The sequence below is a fragment of the Muntiacus reevesi genome, chromosome 3 (genome assembly GCF_963930625.1).
Source record: "Muntiacus reevesi chromosome 3, mMunRee1.1, whole genome shotgun sequence".
Lineage (NCBI taxonomy): Eukaryota > Metazoa > Chordata > Mammalia > Artiodactyla > Cervidae > Muntiacus > Muntiacus reevesi.
The window spans coordinates 104,742,537-104,765,506 of NC_089251.1; the positions used below are offsets into that span (position 1 = coordinate 104,742,537).

Below are 22,970 nucleotides of genomic sequence, written 5' to 3' on the forward strand. Positions count from 1 at the left end.
ACTTGTCAGAGACACACACACACGTATGCACACGCATGTGCACACGTATCCATACGTATGCACATACATATACATGTACTTACGCATGCATGATATCATTTAGTCATTCACAAGAAAGGTAGAGAACGGTCATATGAGTGTGTTCATGAAGTAATATTTTATTATTTGAAGTAATATTTTAAATTATTTTAAGAAAATAAGAGTAGGAAATTCAAGCAAAATCTTTAAAATACTGTCCCACATTTAAATATATTTCAGAAAACTTCTTTAAACTATGAGTTTATACAAAATACTATTTATATTCTGAAATTCCCATCTTTTTAAAAAGCTAATTAGAGTTGAAGTGATAGGAATTATGTCCAAACTTTTTATAAACCAAGAAAAAATTTCAACAATGAATTTTAAAAGAATATCAATAGACCACCTGTTTTGTGAACAGCTGAAAAGCGACCTGAAAAGCGACCTTACTGAACAGAATCAGTAAGAAAGCTCTCATACAAAACACCTGTTGTGAGGTGGGAGTTTTGTTTGAAGTATCGACTTGACATGGTGTGATTAGGTATAATCTGGATTTCCTGCTGAAGGTTTTACAGGTTTTTACATTGAGAAAAAATGATGGCACACTTTAATTTATAATATTTCACTTCTATAATTAATATGTAATTCATCACGTTTAATAATACCGTTTGGAATGAGACAACTGTCTTGTAAGATTTTGCTATAGATACTTAACAAACAACAATCACTGGTCAGGAGAACAAGGTCCCCTCTCGGAGGCGCCAGCCAAGGGAGTAGGGTGAGCGAGGGGACGGTGAGCCCAGGGGGGGGGGCGCCTGCCTCTGCCTGTGCGGAGGGCTTACAGTAAAGGCTGCCCCGGCTCCCCGGGCTGCGGGGAGGCGGCGGCACCGCAGAAGGAAGAGGAGCCCAGAGCAGGCCCACAGGCCTGGGCTACCCTGCCGAGGAAGGGTCCCCTCGGACCCGCCCTGAAGCACGGCGGCTGCTTGCTCCAGGATCTGAACGAGTGAAGGTTTGAGGACAGTCTTGGAATCGGGGGCTCAGGAAGGGCTCCATCCGAGAGGCTGGCCTGTCAAGGTTGCAGCAAGAGAGCAGTGGGAGGGCCGTGCAGACGGAATCCCCGGGTCACCCGCTGGAGCCCTCATGCTTCTAGAAATGGGGACCGTCACGGGTGCCAGGCGCACCAGGGCGACTCCGGCAGGGCTGAGATCGGAAGGCGGGCAAGATCGGAAGCCCCGGGCCCAGACGAGACCCCTGCTGCCCCTCCCTCACCTCAGCGGCCTCCCGTCATCCGTCAAGTGCCAGCAAGCACCTAGTGCGCCCCTGGAGCGGGCATGCGATGCTGCCCCCGAACCCCAGGAGTCACCACCAGCGGCAGGGGGCCCCAGAGAGCCATCCCTCTGCAGGACGCTGGGGGCCTGCCGGCTGCCACGGTGCCCACCCTCGTCTGAGCAGGGTCCGGACTGGCTGGGGCGGCCCTCAGCCAGGGGCTCACAATGCTCTCCTGCCACCTGCCTCCGGCTGCCCCTCGCCGGGGAAGGCTGGTCTCTGAGCCCGTGGTTCCCCATCACACCAGCCTGACCCAGCGCCAGAAAACAGCAGCGATGGCCCTTCCAGTGACAGGAGATTCTAGAATAGTAAGATCAGGCCTCTCATACATCATAGTTACAGCTTCTGGCTTTCAAGTGTCACTTCTGATCCCGGCACTGAACACCTACTGACAATGAACTCGTTGGCTGAGCCAGGCATCCTGCCCCCGGAGCCCGTGAGGAGGTCAGTTCGGCAGCCCGCCTGGGGGGCTGGCCCTGGCTCCACCGGCCTGCACCTGTCCACCTCTCTTATCTTCTCCACCTGAAGGTCCTGGAAAGGCGCTGCGCGCAAGGGCCTCTCGTTCCCGCCTCCGTCTCAGCTTTGCCAGAGGTGCGCCCCCATCTGGGAACCTTCTCATCAGACCCAGTGGAGAGAAGCCGGGACTGCTGCGCCCAGTGAAAGGGGACGGGGTCGGGGAGCCCCCACCCCATCACGCCCGACGAGGTGACGGCCCCAGCGCTTCAGGACAGGCGGGGCAGGGGCCCGGAGAAGCAGCTGGGGCCCTGCAGGGACCCCTCGCCCCTGCTCACTCGCGGCGTGGGCTGCACACGTCCTCCGCCCGACACCCCGCCGTGCCCGCCGCCCCCCAGCGGGGTGGCCAGAGCCACACATCCTCGGAAAGTGAGGCAGGCGAGAAGAAACACAAGGCTAACTGCGTCCCAGTTTCTTTTTATTTATTTTTTTTGTTCTTTTTTTTCTTTCTTTTTTTTTTAAGTATGGAAGCTCAAGTATAAGATGTAGAATTTTTTTAAGCTTTACAAAAAAACAAAATAAAACAAAAACTCCTTTTGCATTCCATAAAAATTGACAGAAAAGCACCTGGCCAGAAGAGCAGGACGGTCCGCAGTCCCCGCCCCCCCCCGCGTGGTCGCGGGACCGTGCCGAGGGCCACCTCTCCTTTCTCCCAGAGCTGTCCCCTGTCCCCCGCCCGGCCCCCAACCCCAAGCAACCCCCAAACACACGTGGAATCAGATTTCCAGTTTTTCTTCTATCTTTCACACACCACAGTTATTTCATAAAATTTTTTTGTTTTACATTTTTTACACCAATGTAACAAAAAGGTGGGAGGGGAGGGAGGCAGACAGACAGTGTATTTTTATGCCTATAAATGGGTGGTGGGGAGATGGGGGGCCGGGGCGGACAGAAAACGCGGTCTCTATGGGAATACCGAGTCGTGATAGCAAAACGTGGTGGGGGAAGGAGGCCTCCGAGACCAGGGGTGTTTACCAGGTTTATTCTCGGGAGAGATGGCGCTGCGGAGGTGATGCGAGTTGTTATGTGACCTGTCGGGGAGGGAAGGGGCGAGGGAGGGAGCAGTGTCTAAGAAAGGAGCCTAACAGCGCACGGCGTCTCCGGTCAGTGGGAAGCAGAGGCTTTTAACACTGCTGCTTTCTCTTCAAAGCCTCCACCAGGTCGTTCTTAAGAGCTTCTTGTTTTGATTTGTCTGCAAAAGTCTGCACAGACCTGTGGGGTGGAGGGGGTAAGAATCGTCATGAGTGGGTGGAAGAGGAAAGGAAAGCGGAGAGCTGCCACGTGGTGCATCCAGGGTGGGAGGGTCACGGGGCCGGGTGCCCCTCCACCCACGTCGCCTCTGGGAGCGGAGCTGCAAGCCGTGCGGGAAGGTCGGGGGTGCGGAGGGGCCCAGAGCCGGAGGCTGGCCCCTCAGCACCTCGCCGGGCCCTGCAGGGGAGGCCACAGCCCAGCTCTGCCCCAGGCTGGCTGTGACCTGGACTCCGGGCACACGTCACAACATCAGCCTGAAGCACAAGCGGCTTCTGGGCTTCCCAGCGCGATGCAGCTGAGCGGCTGCGGCTCAGCGCCTGGATTCGTGGAGGCGCTCACGCGAGTGCACTGACACGGGTCAGACAAGGCGAGCAAGAGCGAGGCTTTGCGGACGACGTGTAGCTTATCATTCATAAGTGCTTCTCAAGCACACTTAACGCTCACGAGCATCACAGAGGAGCCCGAGCACTAGTCCCAATTTACAGATGAGGAAACTGAGGCTCTCAGCAATGCCCCTGGCAATGACCTCAGCGATCCTGGTCAAGTTTTCCCAGTATACAGGCTAGCCAGGGGCTTAGTAAACTATGTATAACCTTGAGAACAGTCTCAGGGCAGCAGAAAGCAAGGGCGGCAGGCTGCCTGGCAGGACCGCAAGCTTGATGCGCACTGGCCGTGAAGCAGAACGGGAAGGAGAGCAATAGATAACCCCCCAGCCAGCACCAAACGTGGCTTAGGTACAGTGAGGGAGGACCAGGATCACCCACATGGAGTGCTGGTTCCTGAGCCTGGGAACACCCTGGGAAGTGCCTCGAGGAGGTAAAGAGGACGGCAGAGACAAGACTCTCAGAGGTTCCACGTGCAGCCAGAAACCTCCCATGAAAAATGCTGACATCTTGGCTGATGCCGCACAACACGCGTTCCTGAGCGCTTGCTCTGCTCGGGCGGCCTGGTGGCACTCGGGCTCCTCCACAGCTCCCGCGGGAGGAGACCGCGGCGGCCCCCACGGCTCCTCTGGGAGGGGCACGCCGGGCCTGGGCTGCACCCAGCACCCCCCACCCCCAGGAGAAATGTCCAGAGGGAGGACCGGTAAGGGACAGGAGGTTAGGCTTGGAGCGGCTGGAGGCGTGCGGGGAGAGCGCTTGTTTAGGGGAAGCAGCTCAGGTCACGGCCAAGCCACCGGGCACCAGTGTCTGCAGGAGGCGCCGTGTGTGTCCCGGACAGAAGGTGCCGGGCTGGGCAGCAGGGGGTGGCGGGCAGTGGGGGGAGTCCTGTGTCCCCACAGGGCCTGGCTGAGGGGAGGGGTCCAGAAGATTCTAGACCCCCCCCAGAAGCGGAGGGGCTGGGGGGAACTGTACTATAATAGAACACCTTTAAAAGGGGGCTTCTTAACTTTCTGATGGGAAGGTGATGATGCCAGCACGAGGCTGGAGGCCGAGAGACGCCCCAGGCCCGACGCCGGCGTGCACCCAGACCAGACCGCTGCAGCCACAGCAGAGCAGCCCTCCCTGGTTGCACAAGGGCCGCCCCCCGTGAAAGCCCCCTGAGCCTCTTCTGGGTCGGGGCCCCGCGTCCAGCTCCCGGGCCTGGGAGGAAGCCCCTAGGCCCGGGCTCTGGTCTCCAGACGCCTGATATTAAACCCAGTTTCCCTCCTCCTCTCCGGGGATGCTGACAGCTTTTGCACATCTGTATCCGTCACAGGCTCAAGTCATGGTTCTCGGCAGTTGTCCACAAGCAAGACTATCCCCCTTCTGCAGCTGTAAGGCGTCCAGGAGGACGGCCGCAGGTCCTCGGGGGCAGGGGGTGACGCTGGTCCCGGTGGCCGCAGGGGCCGGGGGGCGCCGGGCCTGGCTCAGACATTACAGTCCTGCTCTGGGCTCCCCTGGGGGCTCAGACATTAAAAATCGGCCTACAATGTGGGACAGCCGGGTTCGATCCCTGGGTCAGGAAGATCCTCTGGAGGAGGGAATCTACCCACTCCAGTATTCTTGCCTGGAGAATTCCATGGACAGAGGAGCCTGACAGGCTACAATCCATGGGGTCGCAGAGTCAGACACGACTGAGCGACTTACAGAGAGCTGGCTCTGTGTTCCCCCTCAGACTCAAGGCAGTACCCCTCCTGGACCAGCCGGCCCCAGGCAACCCGCCCACTTAAAAGGGGTCTTTCTGAGCTCCTGGGATCCTTGGTGGAAAGGTGGCAAAGCCCCGGCTGCACACAGAGCAGACAGAGGCTGCCCCAGCCTCCGGCTGAGCGTGGTGACCGTGCCCCGGCCCGCCCCACACGCGGCCCTGCCCGGAGTGGCCAAGCACACACACTGCACACGTGACCCGGGCCCGCGTCGCGCAGGGCGAAGTCGGCAGTTACGGGGCGGCTCCCGGCCGAGCGGACACGGGTTAGTGGTGTTTAAGGGGCCGGCGGGGTCTCGGCGGGCAGGTGAGTCCTGTTACGTGGGGCGGCGCGCAGGCCTCTCAGGCAGGGTACCTGGAGCGGCTTAGTTATCGGGCTGGATGTGGATCTGGCGCTGCGTCAGCACCTGGGAAAGCTCCCTCTGCAGCTGCAGGAACTTGGGGTTGTCGGGGATAACGTCAACAGATCTACAGAGAGTGTGCAGAGTGAGGGCCGCGGAGGGAGTGGGGGCCGCGGGTGTTCAGCCGTCACCCGGGACGGTGCAGGCCGATGGGTGTGTCTGGCGTGGAGGATGCAGGGGCCCCAGGCCGGGAAGCTCTGCGCAGAGATGACGCCCCAGGCTCAACAGCCCAAGGAGAGCAATGCCGTGTGGGGTGAACGGGGGAGTAAACCCCCAGGGCCAGACCAGGCTCCCCACAGGCGGGGAATCAGAAAGGCGAGTCCAGAGTGAGCACCACTCTCACAGCTGTTTGAGAGAGACACTAAACCGTCTCCTCTGGACAGACTCAAGCCCAGGCCGCCCCCAGGCTGCTTCCTGCCGCTGCCCGGCCCAGAGGAGGGGTCTGTCCACAGGGGGACGGCAGGGCCGGGAGCCAAAGGTGGAGCACGAGCCCCCCGCCGCAGCTCCTGGACGGGCAGGACGCCCCCGAGAGGAGTCCCTGGTCTAAGGTCACGGAGCCGGGCCCCCGGCAGCAGGCAGCGGGCCGGGGCTCTCTCTGGGGGATGCACCGCTGCCCGAGACCCGGCCGACCGGAGGCTGCGCTCCCCGCTGCGTCGGAGGGTCTGACCCGGGGTCTTCAGGTCCCAGGGCCAGCGGGTCTGGGCAGAACCTTCAGGCAGGACTCGGCCCAGGGGACCGAGGGGCGGCTGCAGGAACGAGGGCATGACAGCCGTGAAGGCGGACAGCCCCCAGGAGACACAAACGGAGGAGGTCGGCACGCACGCCTACCCTGAGGACAAGTCCCGCACGCGGGGCTTCAGCTCGCAAACCTGCGTTAACGCCCGTTGGGCGGGCACTCCGGCCCTGGTCTACAGGGGAGCAGACTGCGGCCCCAGGCCGTGCAGCTGTTAGGCGTGACCTCAGACCCATACCCCCATCTTCCGGGTCCCACAGCCTGCGCTCGTGGGTACGTTACCTCAGCCCGTTGACGATGTCCTTTGTCTTCCCGAAGTAGATCTCGTTCAGCGTACTTCTGATTTTGTTCTCCATGTCCTGGAAGGGAGGCGGCCAGTCAGGGGCACGGTCAGGAGGCGCCCGCCCCACCGGCAATCTGCAGTCCCCGTGGTGGCCACACGGGGGGGTGCGGGAGCCCCGGGCCAGGGCCTGGCCCGCCGCTCATGCCCTCCCGTGGGCCCGGGGGGCGCTGAGGGGTAGCTGGTGTCTCCCACCCGCACTCGGTGGGGGGGCAGGGCTGAGGGCTTCCCGCGCTGAGTCCTCTGGGTGCGCGTGTTTGGGGGGCGGCAGAGGAGGGGGCCTCTGGCGCTGAGCCCAGCTCGTGAGCGGGTCAGAAGGCGCAGAGACACCAGGCGGGGCCCAGAAACGGGCAGCGCGCGGCTGGAAGCTGGCGGGAAGCCGCCCGGGAGGCGGCCACTCACCTCCACCAGGCGCCCGATGTTGGCTATGTGCGGAGAGCAGTCGCTCACGGTTTCATCCTTCTCCATCTGCAAGGGAACGGGAACATGGCTGAGTCAGAGCGCCGGGCGGCCGCCGGGGCTGCACAGAACCTGCTCTCCCCGGGGGGCGGGCCGTGGGAAGCCCGGCACCAGGGTCACAGGCGGTCGGGTCAGCGCAAGGTCAGAGGCCTGTCTCCAGGGCCATCTCGGGGCCACAGCACAGCCCTCCCCGGTTCCACGGCAGGAGGGCACTCGCGCGGCTTCAGGCCGATATCGCGGGTGAGCCTCCAAGGCGCCTGCCAGCGGCGGCCGTGCCTGGCAGTTACGGGGCTGGGGGTGGGGGTGACAACCCAGGCGTCAGACAGGGGACCCCAGACTCAGGCCGAAGGGGAGACTCGCCCAAGGTCACACGGGCGGAGAAGGCAGAGCCTGCCCGGATCAACGCCGTGCCCACTTCCCAGCCTGCGTTCCGTCTACTCCTGCTGAAGGTGCGGTCCTTCCTGGGGAGTGCATGGCCAGAAAAGGATGCACACCATCCATCCAGGGGGCCTTTCACGTGCGACCTTCCAGCTGTGAAAACGCTGCATAAAAACCCCCGTTTAGCCATCTGAAGACCGAGTCCTTGCCTTTCTCCGTCCCACGCCTGTCAAGGGAACACAGTTCTTTTCTCCTGACTTCCTGTAACTCATCTCAGTACTCTTCTTCCTCTCCAATAATTCTCTCAAAGGCCTCTGCTATTTTCCAAACTGTCCAAACCAATGACTTTTTTGAGCTCGTGTCTCTTTAGTATTTAACAATGTAGACGTGGCCCTTCCGCAGGGACGGTGGGGGTTCTGGAGGCGGGGCGCCCAGCGAGTTGGTCCTGGCCCAGGGCTGCGCCCTCTGAGGGCCGGCGGGAAGGGGGAGCAGGCACGGGGGACTCGGACGTGAACGCCGAGTCACAACACGACTCTCCCCCAACTCGCTCCCCGGGTTTACAGGGCTTCTTTCTCGCCACGATCACATATCCCTTAAGGGCGGATGTACCCGTCTCCCCCCACAGGCGCCGAGCAGATTACTAAGGGCACAAACGCTGGTCAGCCCGACTGGAACCACACTGCAGTCAGCACCGTTACTGAGACAAACGCTGGGAGCTTAACACAGGCAGTCAAGAAAAGCAGGACGACGGGACAGGACCCGGATCAGGAAGCTGAGCGCTCAGATGAGTGAGAACAGAGAGTGAAGGTGGACGGCTAACTCCTTCAGAGCCAGAACAGGCAGGGAAGACGCCTGCGCTGGGCGGTGGTCTGTTCAGATGCTAAAGGCCTCTGTGGCCTCACCTGGTTTGACTTCTCTTACCGATGAACTTCAGGGTGACTTTAGGGCTGGGAAAGGTATAACAGACCCAGTTAAGAGGGAGGCAGAGCTGGAAGAAGGTGATGGTAGGAGAGAACCAAGTCATCTAAAATGACGAGGCTTCAGGCTCAGGCTGAATCTTAAAATCCGATTCCGTGACACAGGCATCCCTGAAAAGCTAGAGCACGCTTCAGAGGTGCCGAACTCTGCGGAGGGCGGAGGCTGACCCCGCTTTCATAACAGAAGGAAGACTGGAGTTGGAAGTTAAACACTGGCCTGACGCTGATCCAGACAACTTTAGATGGGACCAGTAAAAACAAAAACCCATCTGCTGGCACGTTTTCAAATCAGATGCTCCAGGAGCCAGCGCGAGCTGGCTGTGGACACGATGTGACGGGGATGCTGGGCTGAGGAACACAGGCTCCTCGAGAGCGCGTCCCTGAGGCAGCTTCCCACCTAGGATCCCGCGGCCCCGGCTGGACCACAGCCTGCCAGGCCCTGGGTGCGTCTCTCTGTGCAGGACCTAAGGGAAGGCATGCCCGACAGGGTTCACGGGGCGGCGCCAGGGGCATCAAGGGTGGAGGTGATGGACGGGTCGCTCCCGGCCAGAGAAACGGTCAGCGGCAGGGCGCAGTTTCCAGGCCTCAATCTGTCTCCCCCTCCTCAGGACCACCCTGCACCCGAGGAAACTGAGGCGGGGAGACGTCACAGAGCCTGTCCCGACGACAGCCCTGCTCGGCCTAGCGGCCTGTGGTCCCCCTGCTCCAGCGTGACCGTGTGCACCCAGGCAAACGCAGACCACATACTTGGGCTCAGACATTACTCTCGCCGAGAACAACATGGGGAACAGGTCCAGCAGGCAGACTTGCGGGTTTTGGGTGATTTCGCTTGACAAGAATGCGAGGTGACTGCTAGGACGGCGTTCGTGCACCTTTCAGGATCAAAATGAAGCTGTTCCTGGTGCCCAGGTCAGGGCCCGCGTGCCCACCCCTTCCCTGGTGGAGCTGTAGGGCCCCCTCCCGGCCTGGCCGGGTTCAGTCTGGGTTTCAGACAGCCATGGACACGCTCTTCTGCGTCAAAGGTCTGCACGCCCCGAGCCCAGGAAACGGGAAAGCATGTGGGCCTTTCAGGCCTGGAGGAGGACGCGGGAGGTCGTGGCCGCGCTCTGCTGCTTGCTGCCTGGCGGGGCGCGTCCCGTGATCCCGTCACTGCTGAGGGCAGGGGAGCTGTCACAGCGCCCGCTCACACGGCCAGGCGCCCCGGGTCCCCGGAGGGCTCTGGGGAGAAATGGGAGGCCCTCTGTCACGGCGCTGCAAGCTGGGGGGAGGGGGAACCAGAGTGGAGTGACGGTCTGGAACCCAAGTCCTCGCCTTCCGAAGCCAGGACACCAAGTCTCTGAGAGGGAAGATGCCTGGCTCTGGGCGGACTGCTCTGCAGAGGGCTGGCCGAACCAGAGAGGCGGCGAGACGCCAGCAGGACCAGCTGAGCCGCCCCAGACACTCTAGCCAAGGATCCTGGGGAGACTCGATCCTCGGAGATTCCAGGGAGTATCCACAAAACAGGGGGTGCGCATGCCTGTGAACGTCACCGTTTCAGGTGTGAGAAGCGCCCCTCCCCCCGCCCCCCAGCAGAGCTGCAGCATCTGTGAGATGCGCCTGGCCCTGACGGCTGGAGCACACGCATGCTAACAGGGGATGGGAACCCCATCTGCCACGGGGAAGGACGGAGGCTGCCCACTCAACCCCGAAAGGTGAGCTGGACACGACACGCTGGCACCCAGGGCTCTCCCCTCCCACGTGGAGGAGGCTCCCGTGCCTGGCTTGATGGCCGCTCAGGGCTGCTCTTCGGGGCAAGGAGAGGCCTGGGGCTCTGACCCAAGTGAATTATGTCCTCCCACAAATCAGTTTCCCTCCTTCCCCAGCTCTGCACAGACGGTGGATCCCTGAGACACCCAGAGAAGCAGGGAGGCGGTGAGCTCAAAGAGAATCCCATCTTAAATGAATGCCAGTCACCCAAAGCTGAGGCCAGGACTGGAAGCAAAGGGCTCAGGGCCATGGGGTCAGCGAAGCCCCGTTGGGTGTCGGACGGCTTGGGTGTCATCTCTGCTTCAGAATCAGAGCCGTCCTCCAACAAAGGGAGAGGCTGGCCCTGCCAGGCCCTCAGAGGTCAGAGGGGCCTGGGCAGGGGCACGAGCCTTCTCCGGGAGCAGACCAACTCCCCGGGAGGACCCAAGGGGCTGCGAAGCTCGAGGCCAGGAATCTGAGCCAAGGCAAAGGCCCAGCAGGGCCCCGGGGGAGGGAAGGAAGAGGGTGGGCTGGGAGGGGGGCAGGGGCCTGGCACACGGATGTGTTTCCACGGCCCCCCTGCTGATTCCCTCCACACCTGGTCAGGGTCAGCTCGCTGGCAATGCTGACCCACCAAAAACAGAGCTATTTTTGCAACGCGGATATTATTACATCTCATAAAAGCGGCTGCCAGGGGAAAACATTTTTATGGGCTGTGGTCGCACAGATGTTCCACAAGGTGGTTCCAGCCGAGTCTAAAGTCAGAGCCCAGCCTGCCCACCCCCGTCCGGTACCCCCGGCTCCCCTCTGCGGCTGGGAGATGCGGGGGACATGGCCTGTTTAGAAAGCAGGCCGTTTTCCTCAAGAGGGAAAATGTGAGCAGAGTGCCAGGCGGTGCTTCTCCGGGGCCCTGCAGGCGGCTCCGCTCTGCAGCCCTGGGCCAGGCCTTGGCCCTCGAAGCCTCTAACTCCTTGCCGACACCCGCCCCAGGCCCAGAGTGGCGCCGGGCTCCACCGCTGCGCTGATGCTGGGACTCGCCTCAGGCCAGCTCCAGCCTGAGGCCAGCATTCTCCTGGGCCCTGGGCTGGGCGCCAGGTCAGCGCGGGGCTGGAGACCAGGGCCTGGCGTGCTGGCAAGCCGGAAGACTGGCCGGACAGCCTCTCAGCGGAGCTTCCGTCCATCCAGTTCAGGAAAAATTAAGCAGAGCCTGGCCTGCATGCTAACAGTCCTAGCAGCAACAGCTCCTGCTCTATTTACTGGGCAGAACCCGTGCCTCAAGGTGGCTTTTATTTCTGCTCTAACAGTCTTTCCAAAGGGGCGTTATGGGCTCGCTGGTGAAAATGCTGAACTTCGGGGAAGGAAGTGGTCTGTCCAGGTCACACAGCTGGAAGGAGACTGGCCTGGAATTGGGACGACAGCCTGGATGATTCCAAAACCTGTTTTCTTCCAGGAGACGTCTCCGTTTGCTCAGCCTCATCCACACTCCTTACCGGAAAAACCAAGGCCAGACCACAGTGCAGGGCTCAGACATTCCGAGCGGCTCCGTCCCTGCCCTGCCCTCCCTCGGATCTCCTCTCCGCTCTACCCGACCTTCTGGGGGGCACTGCCCAGGGTGGCAGCCTCACCCTGACTCGGCCCTTGACCAAGCCCGGGCCGCTCTGCCCCACTCAAGCACAGCGCCTGCCTGACTGCCCAGCGAGGGTCGAAGCAGCTTTCTCGGCCTCAACCTGCACGCAGGGGCCCCGGCTGGAGCCTCACTGCGTGCAGACGCCACACGGGGGTCAGGGGACTGGCCTCACCTCCCCACCCCACGAGACATTCCACCTCTGTTGCTAAATATTTAGAACGTGAAAAAAAAAACCAAATTAAACGCACATCTGCAGGGCCCAGCCCGTGGGTTTCCTTCCAGAGGCCTGCGGTCCCGCCTCTTCCCACGTTCCTCTGACATGCAGCAGTGACCTCACTGAGCGGCGTCCTCTTGGGCGCGCTGGTGCTTGGCCAGCGGCCCGGGGGCCAGCGTCCGTCCTCAGCCCCTCCAGGATGGGCTGAGAGAGCCCCTGTGGGGACCACCCCCCACCTGCCTCCTACGGCCCCATCGCTGCAGGGGCTTGCCAAAACACAGTATCTGCTTTGTCTTCCAGGGACCTATGACCCTAAGGGACGCCAAAGGCGGGACTGCAGGCGGCGGGGGAGGGCGCCGTGGTCTGAGCATCCCCACCGCCAGCGGGTCAGCCAGGCTGGCACACTCACCAAGAGGGAAAGACAGTCGGTGCGAGTGGCTCCCACTGCCCACACGACCAAGGAGGGCACGGAGGCAAAGCCCGAGGAGGGGCCAGGGTGGGCGCGGTAAACGCCGCCAAGCCCGAGGAGGGGACGGGGTGGGCGCGGTAAACGCCGCCAAGCCTGACGAGGGGCCGGGGTGGGCGCGGTAAACGCCGCCAAGCCCGAGGAGGGGACGGGGTGGGCGCGGTAAACGCCGCCAAGCCTGACGAGGGGACGGGGTGGGCGCGGTAAACGCCGCCAAGCCCGAGCCAAGGCCAGGCGCGGGGACTCCCTGCGGCCCTGTGGCCGAGACTCCGCTCCCCCAGCGCAGGGGCCCGGGTTCGATCCCGTCAGGGAACTAGACTCCGTATGCCACAGCTATAGATTGCGCATCCACTGCTAAGGCCTGGCCCGGCCAAATCAATCAGGACAGGTGAGGGAGGCAGGAACGGGGGAGCCTGGGGTCACCCCAGGAAGGGCGGCCCAGGCCGGTGTGGCTGTGGTGTGGATGCGCTGGGAGCCCTTGGACCGGCTGGCGGCTCCTGACCCCTGGGGCCAGGGACCCCGGGAAATGGGGCTGTCCCTCCGCACACCCAGGGTCAGCAACTGTGGCCTCACGGAGGCACTCATGTCAGGGAAGAGCCCTCTGAACCCAGGGCGCACACCTTGGGGGTCACCCAAGATTCTCTAACCCGTCCCTCCTCTCCTCCTCCTGCCTCTGCCCTTCCTTGTATCTCCTGCCGTGAGGCCCCTTCACTGACCCGCTGGCCACAGACCGGACGCTGCGGCCCCTGGGGCTGCCCCGCTGGGCCCTGGCCACCCCTCTCCTGCGCGGGTCTAACGGCCTCCACTCCACCTGCGGGGCCACCTTTTGGAGACACACATCTGATCGGTCGACTACTTAAAAATCTTAAAGCCCTCCTCACTGCTTCCGGGGGTGTAGGCGTCTCATGAGGTCAGCCTGGTTCCTAAAGAGACACCCAAGGGCAGCACGCTGAGCACGGCCCGGGGAGGCCTGGCCCCTCACCGGCCTCCGCAGGTGTGGCCCACTCGCCCACGGGAGAGTCCCGGGCACCCACGGGCAGCGTCCTGTCTACACTGAGCCGACAGCGCGACAGACGCCTGTGCAGATGCTTATTGAGCATCTCCCGAAAGCCAGGCACGGGGGACGGATCAGACCAAAAGACACAGTGTGGCAGAACGCAGCCTTTCCTATTTCCTAGGAGACAAACGTGGATTCACGCCCCAGCTCCGCCTGCTGCTTCGGTGAGTCACCACGGGGCAAACTACTGAAGAGCCGGAACCCCGGTCTCCTCACCTGAGTGATGCCACGCTGTTCACAACCCGCCCCATGGAGACAGCCAAAGCCACCACGCGCCCACCCTATTGCAGATCCGCTCGGCTTTCCTGGAACCCCCTGGCCTCCGGTCCAAGAGGACCAGAGGCGTGTTCCCAAGGCTCACCTGGGACAAACAGCTAAACCCACAACTCTCATTTCCCCCTGTTTGCGCAGAAGCTACGCTTCATTAACTGAGATTTGTCACCCGCATGGCTTCCCGGGCCCGCCTCCTGCAGTTACTTACATTGGAAACCGGCCCCAGCTTTAATGTGCCTCGGATGAGTTATGCGACCGGCCGCGAGGATGATGACAGAAGCAGAGTTTCCCCATCAGGGCCGAGAGCACAAGGCAACCCACACAGGCCGCGGCCCGGCCCGGTGCGCTGAGGACAGCCTCTCATCGGGCCGGCGTTTGGCTTGGCAGCAGGCGCCGTGCATGGCAAGCCGGAACCAGGCCCTGGCCGTGGGCCGACAGCTCTGATTTAAACTATTAGGAAGGCTGGGGATTAAATATTTGTCCAGGTCACTGTAAACTGGGTGGAATTATAAACAGTTCAGAGCGGTAAGTGATGCAGGAAGCCGCCTCCGGATACGGATTTAGGATTTTCCACCACTCCCCGGGTGGTGGGAGCCAGCTGCCTGGGGGTTCCTCTGCCCCGCCTCATCAGTGCTGCTCCAAGACAAGGGCCTGTTTCCTTGCGGAAGGATGGGCTCTGCCCAGCGTGCACTCGCCTTGGTTCTGGGAGGGTTTAGGGACAGTCCTGCCCCGAGGCCTGAGAATGTGACCCCCGAGACCCCATGTGACTCCAGGCAGGTTCTACGTGGAGAGTCTGAGGCTCCGACCCTCAGAGCAGGCAGCTGCCTTGCACTACTTCCGTTCAAGAGCATGCTGAGAAGCATCATGGAGATGCTTCTGTGACTGCAACACAAATGCAGTTAAGAGTTACCATGGTGAAGAGCTGAGTCACAGGGAAAGACCCCGATGCTGGGAAAGCCTGAAGGCAGGAGAAGGGGACGACAGAGGACGAGATGGTCGGATGGCATCACCCACTCGACAGACATGAGTTTGAGTAAGCTCTGGGAGCTGGTGATGGACAGGGAGGCCTGGCGTGCTGCAGTCCACGGGGTCGCAGGGGGTCAGACACGACTGAGCAACTGAACTGGAGGTCAAGAGTGAGGGGACATATGCACACCCATGGCTGACTCATGCTGATGGATGGGAGAAACCTGGAGCAGGAAACAGCAGCCCTCCCCAGTGTTCTCGCCTGGAGAATCCCGTGGACAGAGGAGCCTGGCGGGCTGCAGTTCAAGGGGTTGCAAAGAGTCGGACACAACTGAGCAACTAACACACAAACACACGGAAGAAACCACGGCAATGTCGTGAGGTAACTATCCTCTAATTTAAAATATACTTAATTAAAAAAAAAAAAGAGTCACTAAGGACTTCCTGGTGGTACAGCACCCAAGAATCCACCTGCAGTGCAGGGAGCACAGGCTCAGTCCCGGGTCCGGGAAGAAGCCCGTGGGCCACAACCACCGAAGCCCGCCCAGAACGCGTGCTCCACGAGAGCAGCTGCTGCGACGGGACGCCCGTGCGCCACCAGGAACAGCCGTCCAAGCTCGCTGCAGCTAGCAAAAGCCCGTGCACAGCAACGGAGACCCAGGGCAACCAAAAACAACAATAAAGTTACTAAGTTTTAATTTCCGCCACGTTAAAAAAAAATCAATGGCTACTAAAAGTATAATTATCTTACTGAAAAAAAAAATCTTGACATTAAAAGGGATCCTCAGGGAGCCCCGGGCTGAAGACGAGGACGGCCGTGCTCGGGGCTGCTGCAGGGCTGCCAGCCCGGCTTCCCCGAGGCCTGAGCGTCCTCTGGCCTCACAGAGGCACCGCCGGCCCGCACTGGCTGGGGTGGACGCCTCCCCGAGGGATGGCCTGTTACGAGTCCTAAACGTGGACGCTTAAGCAAGAGTCTTGCTTAGAAGCTCAAAGCAGCACGTGAAGTAGGAAGTGAAGGCTGCTCTGGGGAGGCGGCACCTCCTGGTCCAAGCTCCCAGTTCAGCTGAGGCACGCCTGGAAGGGACATCTTGGAGACGAGCTGCTCGTGAGAACTGAGCCAAAGACAGGCAAGAGAAAGGCACACGTCCTTGGTCATTCGGATGACGCAACTCCGTTTCTTGTGTACCTCTGGTCTTCATCCATGGTTCCTGGCTCACAGATCCCGAAACCCTTGGAGTTTCCTGAGTGAGAGCAGCGATGGCAGCATCTTTTATGGTATTTGGTCTCGCCTGCAGTCCCTGAAATCAATCACTTCAGGGCCATAAAGGGGAAACAAGCGCCCTGTCCCTCATAACAAGCTCCTTCCACCACGACTGGGTTGATGCGAACGAGGTGACTTTTGGAAACCACCTCAGGATGGGGCCTGGCTGCCAGGGGCACCGATCACAGATGGAGGGGTGGCACGTTGAGTCCCACTCTGGGTTTGCAGGCGGCGGGGGGAGAAGGGCTGGAGGTCGACTCGATCGCCCGTGAGTTAATGAATCACGCCCGTCGGGCAGTCTCCGAGTCTGCTGGTCGCTCAGTCATGTCTGACTCTTTGTGACCCCGTGGACTGTGGTCCTCAGGCTCCTCTGTTCGTGGAAGTTTCCTGGCAAGAATACTGGAGTGGATCGTCACTCCCTTCTCTAGAATCTTCCCAACCCAGGGATCGAACCCTGGTCTCCCACACCGTGGGCAGATTCCTTACCATCTGAGCCACCAGGGAAGCCCAAGGAAGTCTCCGTGAAACCCCACAAAAGGTGGGAATCAGAGAGCTTCCAGGCGGCACCTGCAGGGCCCCAAAGCTCCACCAGGACAGCAGGCCTTGCTGGAGACCTCACCCTCCGGGTCTCTCCACCTGGCTGGTGATCCGTCGTGTTTACACGTCTGCTGCAAAGAGCTGCAGGCTAATGCGTAAGCAGGTTTCTCTGGGTTCGGTGAGCAGCTCTAGTAAACTAACGGACCCCAAGGACAGGGCCGTGGGAGCCTCTGACGTGCAGCCAGAGGGTCAGAAGCACAGGTGACAACCCGGACTCTAGAGTCTGAAGGGGAGGCGGACTGGGCCCTGAACACGCAGCCTGCCACTGTCTCCAGGTGGAGTGACGCACGGGACACCCTGCCGGGGTCTGCACAACTGTCGGCGGTGGCACTGGGCCTCACCCCACCCCCGCCAAGATGGCACTGGGTGTGGAACCCAGAGAGTAGCGTCTGTCAAACGTTAATGGGCACGTAAACTGCTTGAGACTTCTATGAAGCTGCGGTCTCGATTGGTAGGGCAGGGTGTGGCCCTCGCTCTCTGGATCTGTGACCGGCTCTGCGGTCCGCAGCGCTGATGCAGGGCCTTCCCGCACCAGGCTGTGGGCAGGAAGGTGCCCCCGAGCTGCAGAGGGCGAGGCTCTCAGCGAGCCCTCCCGCCCCGCCAGGCGTGCCGGACCACAGCGACAGGAAACTGAGCAAGCAAGGCTTCTCGCCACATCAAAGGAGCCTGAGGTGCAGAGACGCGCGGAGTCCTGAGGATGAGGAGGACCGAGCCTGCAGCCCCCTGGTCCCAGCACGGCAGGCAGCTGGCTGGGAAACGGCAGGGGGCATTCAGCCACAGCAGCTCAAACAGCATCTGTTTGGAAATGTGAAGTCTGCTTAGATGGTGAATGGGAGCCTAACCAGCTCACCCTAAAGACTGGTGCCCTGAAACTTCCTCCACGGAAGTCTCTGACAGCCGTGCCGGAGAGCTCTGAACTTGGCCGTGACCGACTACGAAGACAGACTCATGCATCTGAGTTAATGTGCAGGAACAAAGCCGGAAGGAGCAACGAACCCAGGGATGCTGGAAACCGAGACTCCACGCATCCGTCATGGGCAGGAGGGACAGAACCCAAACTGTGGGTCCACAGGTAAAACTCCTTTTAAGAAAGATCAACCACACAGAAACAGAATGAGAAATCCCCGGACCGTCGACAGTTCACGGGGAGAGACGGGGGCAGGGGGTGGCTGCCCAGTCAGCTGCACACCTGCGAGGCGCCTGCGCCCCTGCGAGGCGGCAGGGGGCCCACCCTGGAGGGCAGGTCCCCTCCTGGCGCCACTTCCCACGAAGGCTGATGTGAAGGAAGTAGGCGACCCCCAGGGCCGGGTGGCACGGGACGTCCTATCGGGCTGGGAGACGACCTCTGAACTCTTCCAACGTGCAGACCCTGTGGCTCAAGCAGGCTGTGGACTGCTTTAGCCAGACACGCTCGTTTTTTCCTGTATGAGATGAACGGATGCTCTGGGCTTGCAGGGTGCCCTGCTTGGGTGCCCAGTGGAGGATGCTGGTGACTGTCACTGCCTTGCGACCCCGTGTCCCTGGGGCACGGATGGGGGTGGGGTGGCCGGAGCAGAGCAGAGAGCAGACGTGAGCACCCGGCAGCTGCCCGGGGAGGCTGGTCAGCCGCTCGGAGACCGAAGCAGGCTGTCCCTCTTCTGAAGCCCTTCAGCTTCCAGTTCAGCCGCTTCTCTCCTTCTGGGGACCCTGATAGCCACCCCCCAGCGGCCTGCTGCTCAGACCCGCTGGCCGCCATCACTGCTCACACTGCCCACACCGACCCCCCCAAACTATGAAAAGCTGCCCGATTTCACTTCAGGAAACTGACACCCCCTGTTGGCAGTGACGTGACCCCAGAAGTGATGCTGTTCTGAACAGGCAGCCCGAGCCGGCGGGGAGACACTCTCCCCAGGATGGCCAGTGGTCGCCAGGTGCCCCACGCAGAGAGTGGGGGTCCCACCCACATTGGGCTCTCAGACCCCGCTGGGCCGGACGACGGGACTTCACAAGTATGTGAGCTGTCTTGTGTCCGTCTTTGCTTAAGCCGGTTAGACTCCTACTTCCGCCACCTGCGAGCAGGAGTCACAACTAAGACATGAATCCACCCTAAAGTGTAGCCAGCAGTGTGCCCCAAACATCACAGGAGCATCTTAGCGTAAATACCTTGACCAAAGGAAAGCATCTCCGTGACTGAGTCTCAGCAATCACCCACAGGCCTGCGGGGCCCCACTAGTCACAGAGGCCACACCCAGACCCTGTGGGGGGCGGCTGCCCACACGTCTCCACACACGGCCAGCTCTGGGGCTGGCGTGGGCCTGCCCGCTCGCTCACCTGTCTGGTGAGGCTGCCTCCGAGGTTCATGGTGCCAGAGCCGGATTTGTTGGTTTGCAGCCACAGCATCACCGTGGAGGTCAGCTTGTAATGGGCGGTGCGACCACTGGACTTCTCCTGCAGGACAAGACGGAGATCGGAACCTCGCGTGTGACCCTGAGCTGAGCCCCAGCGGGTCCCTGAGGTGAGGTCATTCGAGCATTCCCTTCCTAAGACCTCACCATGACATGACCTTGTAAAAATCCCACACGGTTTTTAAATTTAGGGCTGAATCTGCAATCAAGTGCACTCCAGCCCTCCGGGGATCTGTCTTATCAGTGACGACTGCACTCCCGACTTACTGTCCACGTGGCTGTGGGCGCTCGCGGGAAGAGCAGGGTTTTACACGTCACAACATCCCCTCATCAAGCAGCCCCGGGCCGGCGACCAGGGGGCCTTACCTGCACTTCCACCACGTGGATGGAGTCCCAACAGCCTTTGATCTTCTTTGATCCATCTCCAGCCTTCTTTATGAGGATCACTCCAGCAAAACCATGATCCAGATCCCAGAGGTAGACAGATGAGACACCACCTTCAAAATACCTGCAGGAAACAGACCCACATCCTGTTAGATGTCAAGCCTGTCAAACTACAGATCGCCGACCCAGGTCCCAGGGGTGGGTGTGTGGCCCAGCGTCGTCTGGATGTGCGTCGGGGTTTACAGGCCCTCCCTATGGGGACGCCACGGGTGGTTTATGCCTTTGTCCTGCACATCCGCTGGGCAGGGGAGAGGACGGGGCACTCTGTGGGGCCGGGTCACAGAAGGAGCACAGAACGAGGAGTCCTGAGATGAATCTGCATCCGAGCTGCCCCTGACTCTAGCTCTGCGGCCTATGCCAGCAGCTGACTCAACTTCTCCAGGCTTCACGCTACTTTCAAAGGAAGGATCCGGTAACGTGTGTGACGTGTAACAGACACTCAATGGGGCTCATTACTACTGAGTCATCATTATTGCCTGATATTCCTATCTTCTGAGATGGCTATTTCACAGGCGGAAAGAGAAGAAAAAGAGCAGAGTGACGCCGGTCCAGACCCTCCCACTGAGCGCAGACAGGGTTCTCCTCGCCTCCTGAAGCTGCAGTGCCTGCACTCCCCTGGGCGGCTACGGGTGTTTCAGAGCAGCCAGCGGCGACACTGAGGCTGGAACTCAGCCTCCTCTGCAGGTCTGCGGCGATACTGAAGAGCTCCCGACGCACCTCAAACGGAAGAGGCCAAGGAAAGGCCAGGGGAGCAGAGAGAATCAGGAGAGCATCCCAAGTTCGAGGGCAGAAGGCAGAGGCTGTGTGTGCAGGCCTGAGGGATTCAGGAGGCAAAGGCGTGCAGCGCCTCCCGACAAAGACCCTGGGAGGAGCTCACCTCTGGTGGCGCACACATCCTTTACCAGGAAGTCTGTGGCCTCTCTGACCCCAATTAACCCCGTGCGGACGGTGCGGCAGGCACACTCCGGGTCCCTCCAGCAGGGCCTGGCCCGTGCACGGCCTCAGACGCGAGCAGCGGGCAGGCACGGAAACTCGCAGGCGGGGTGTCAGGCGGACGCAGGTCCCCATCCCCGCTCACCCGTCACCAGCTGCGCCTGCGCCTGCCTGCCCGCCAGCGGCTCATCCAGAACCAACAGCCGTGCGAACTCGGCCTCGGTCTCCTCATGACACAGGGACACCACCTACTCCAGGACTGTTCAGTGACAAAAACAACACGAGAGGGCCCCCTGGTGGTCCCGTGGGTGAGAATCCCTCCGCCAACACAGGGGACACAGGTTCGATCACAGGTCCGGAAAGATTCCACAAGCCGCAGGGGAACTAAGCCCGAGCACCCCGACTACCGAGCCCCCGGGCCCTGGAGCCCGTGGGCCGGAGAAGCCACTGCAGTGAGAAGCATACCTCGATGATGCTATTACATAACAAAAAATATAAATGGTAAATGGTACTCTTTAGAGAATGCATGTGATGGGTGTGCAATAATTCTACGTATTCTTGTTTGGATAGTTTTGCTATAAATCCGAAACTCTTTTAGACTAAAAGTTTTTGCACAAAGGCCCCAGTGTGTGATCCACGCCAGGGTAAAACCAGGCGACAATCAGACGGAGGAGGCAGGCGCTCCTGTGCTGTTGAGCTGCAGGCCCGGGGCGGCCGGGTCCTCCTGCTCTGGCCCAGCGCGGCCCCCTGGGCTGGGTGCCCGAGGCTCCACACTCCAGAGCCCGCCCTGCCAGGACCCCTCAGGCAGAGGCTGCCCCCACCACTCATCACCGCTCTACCCACGCACATAAACTGTCAGGTCAGACTCACGGCTTCGTGTCCCTGGGCAAGCCGGCCGCGAGGAGTGGGCTGACAGCAGGAGGTGCCGGCCCCCAGGCCAAATGCCAGTCAGAAGACTGAGGCCAGGGAGGACTCCGGTTCCAGGCCAGGGTGGCAGTGCAGGGAAAGCGTGGGAGAAGAGAGAGACCCGCCTTTGGGGGCCCAGTGACCTCCAGGAAACTGGCCGGTGCCGGGCACTCAGGGACCGCGCTTGGGAAGGCTCTCTCCCTTATTCTAGATCTCTCTCCAAACACCCAGCGGGTAAGGCTTCTGGCCCAGAGTCTGAGACACGCCCCCTGTCCACAGGGCCACCTGGATCTGGCCCGGCCCGCAGCGGGCTGGATGCACGCGGGGCCCCCCGGATCGCTCCGGGCCCTCACGCAGACGAGCGGAAGGCATGTCTTTCGGGGCCCCCGCCTGCTCTCCTGGGTTTTGGCGCCCCCACCACCCCCCATCCACCAGGAAGCAGAGCAGCACCCCCGGGCAGGAGCGGGCAGCACACAGCAGACCTGCCGATGCCCATCCCGGCGGTGACGGGGGCTGGCTCCCAACGCATGGTTTTCCCTGCTCGTCTGCGTGTCGGGAGAGCAGCCCCACGCCTAAAGGGAAAACACAGCACCTTCTAAAACGCGGCTGTTCTCGCGCAGGCAGAAAGGGTGGGCCGCCAACTCCCCCCCTCCACTGGCCACCCTGGGGCGGAGGCACGGAGCCCGGCAGGCGTGTGCGTCCTTCCGCCCCCCGCAGGCACAGCCTCACCTGCCCCCCAGACAGACGGGCGTTCTGGTCTCTGTGCTGGGGCTCGGGGCGGGGCAGGCCGAGGGCCTGGCGGACCGACAGCCCTCGCCCCTTCACCCAGCACCAGGCGGTCTGTGGTTGAGCCCTCCAGACCCCTCCCTTGGATTCCTGTTTTCCTCCGGAGGAACCACACAGCGGCGTTTGATACGGAAAGTAGAACCGGCCCGCTCCTGCTCCCGGCTCCCGCTGGGGCAGTGTCTCCCTGGCGTGTCCACTGCCCCGTGGGCCACCCTGGCCAGGGCCCTTTAGGTTCAAAACGCGGGGCACACAGGTCAAAGTGCAAGCTCGAGTCTGGTCTCATGGGGGTTACTAGTCTTTTCCTCCAAATTAAAAAAAGAAAAAAAAGATCATTACAACCTCGTTTTATGAAAAAGAAATTTAACATTTCGCCCCGAACACCATAAATCAACGTTCCCCATAAACCTCATTTTTCCAAACTCCCTCCGGTCTGCGTCCAGACGCTTGCTTTCTGTGTAACTGGAAGCACAGCAAGGGGACTGGGCTGGGCCTGGCTCCTCCCCACTTGGCGGGAATCACGGCACCTTCGTGGGGCCACGTGACGCCCAGAACTGGTTTTAACAGTGGGGACGGTCCGGTGGGTGGTGTCCGAATGTACGGTCCAGCTGACTTCTAGTAAAGCGATGATGGCAGCTGCACCCCAGGGGCCGCGGTGCCTGGTGCGGCTTGAGTGCAGACTCACATTCTGCTCCTCCTAAAGGGACCTCCGGGGACTTGCGTGGCTGCAAGTCTCGACCTGACGCTCCAAGACAAAAGGGGCAGGGATGAGTGAGCAGGCAGGGCTGGCTCTGCGTCCGGAACGCTGGCCGCC

The 22,970-nt window shown here is 61.1% G+C and overlaps 1 protein-coding gene across 3 annotated transcripts in view; it reads right to left on the reverse strand.

Moving 5' to 3' along the window:
* Positions 1–2,258: 2,258 nt before the first annotated feature.
* The window catches only part of CAPZB (capping actin protein of muscle Z-line subunit beta), a 135,140-nt gene continuing 114,428 nt past the window's right edge, over positions 2,259–22,970 (reverse strand). For 2 of the 3 annotated variants that reach the window (XM_065929948.1, XM_065929946.1), the window contains exons 5-10: positions 19,457–19,598; positions 19,017–19,133; positions 7,109–7,174; positions 6,649–6,725; positions 5,588–5,700; positions 2,259–3,069 (exon numbers count right to left, since the gene is read on the reverse strand). In XM_065929948.1, the coding sequence (XP_065786020.1) occupies positions 5,598–5,700; positions 6,649–6,725; positions 7,109–7,174; positions 19,017–19,133; positions 19,457–19,598 (505 nt within the window). In that variant the 3' untranslated portion in view covers positions 2,259–3,069; positions 5,588–5,597. The remainder of the gene's footprint in view (positions 3,070–5,587; positions 5,701–6,648; positions 6,726–7,108; positions 7,175–19,016; positions 19,134–19,456; positions 19,599–22,970) is intronic. The other variant, XM_065929947.1, reaches the window with a different exon arrangement.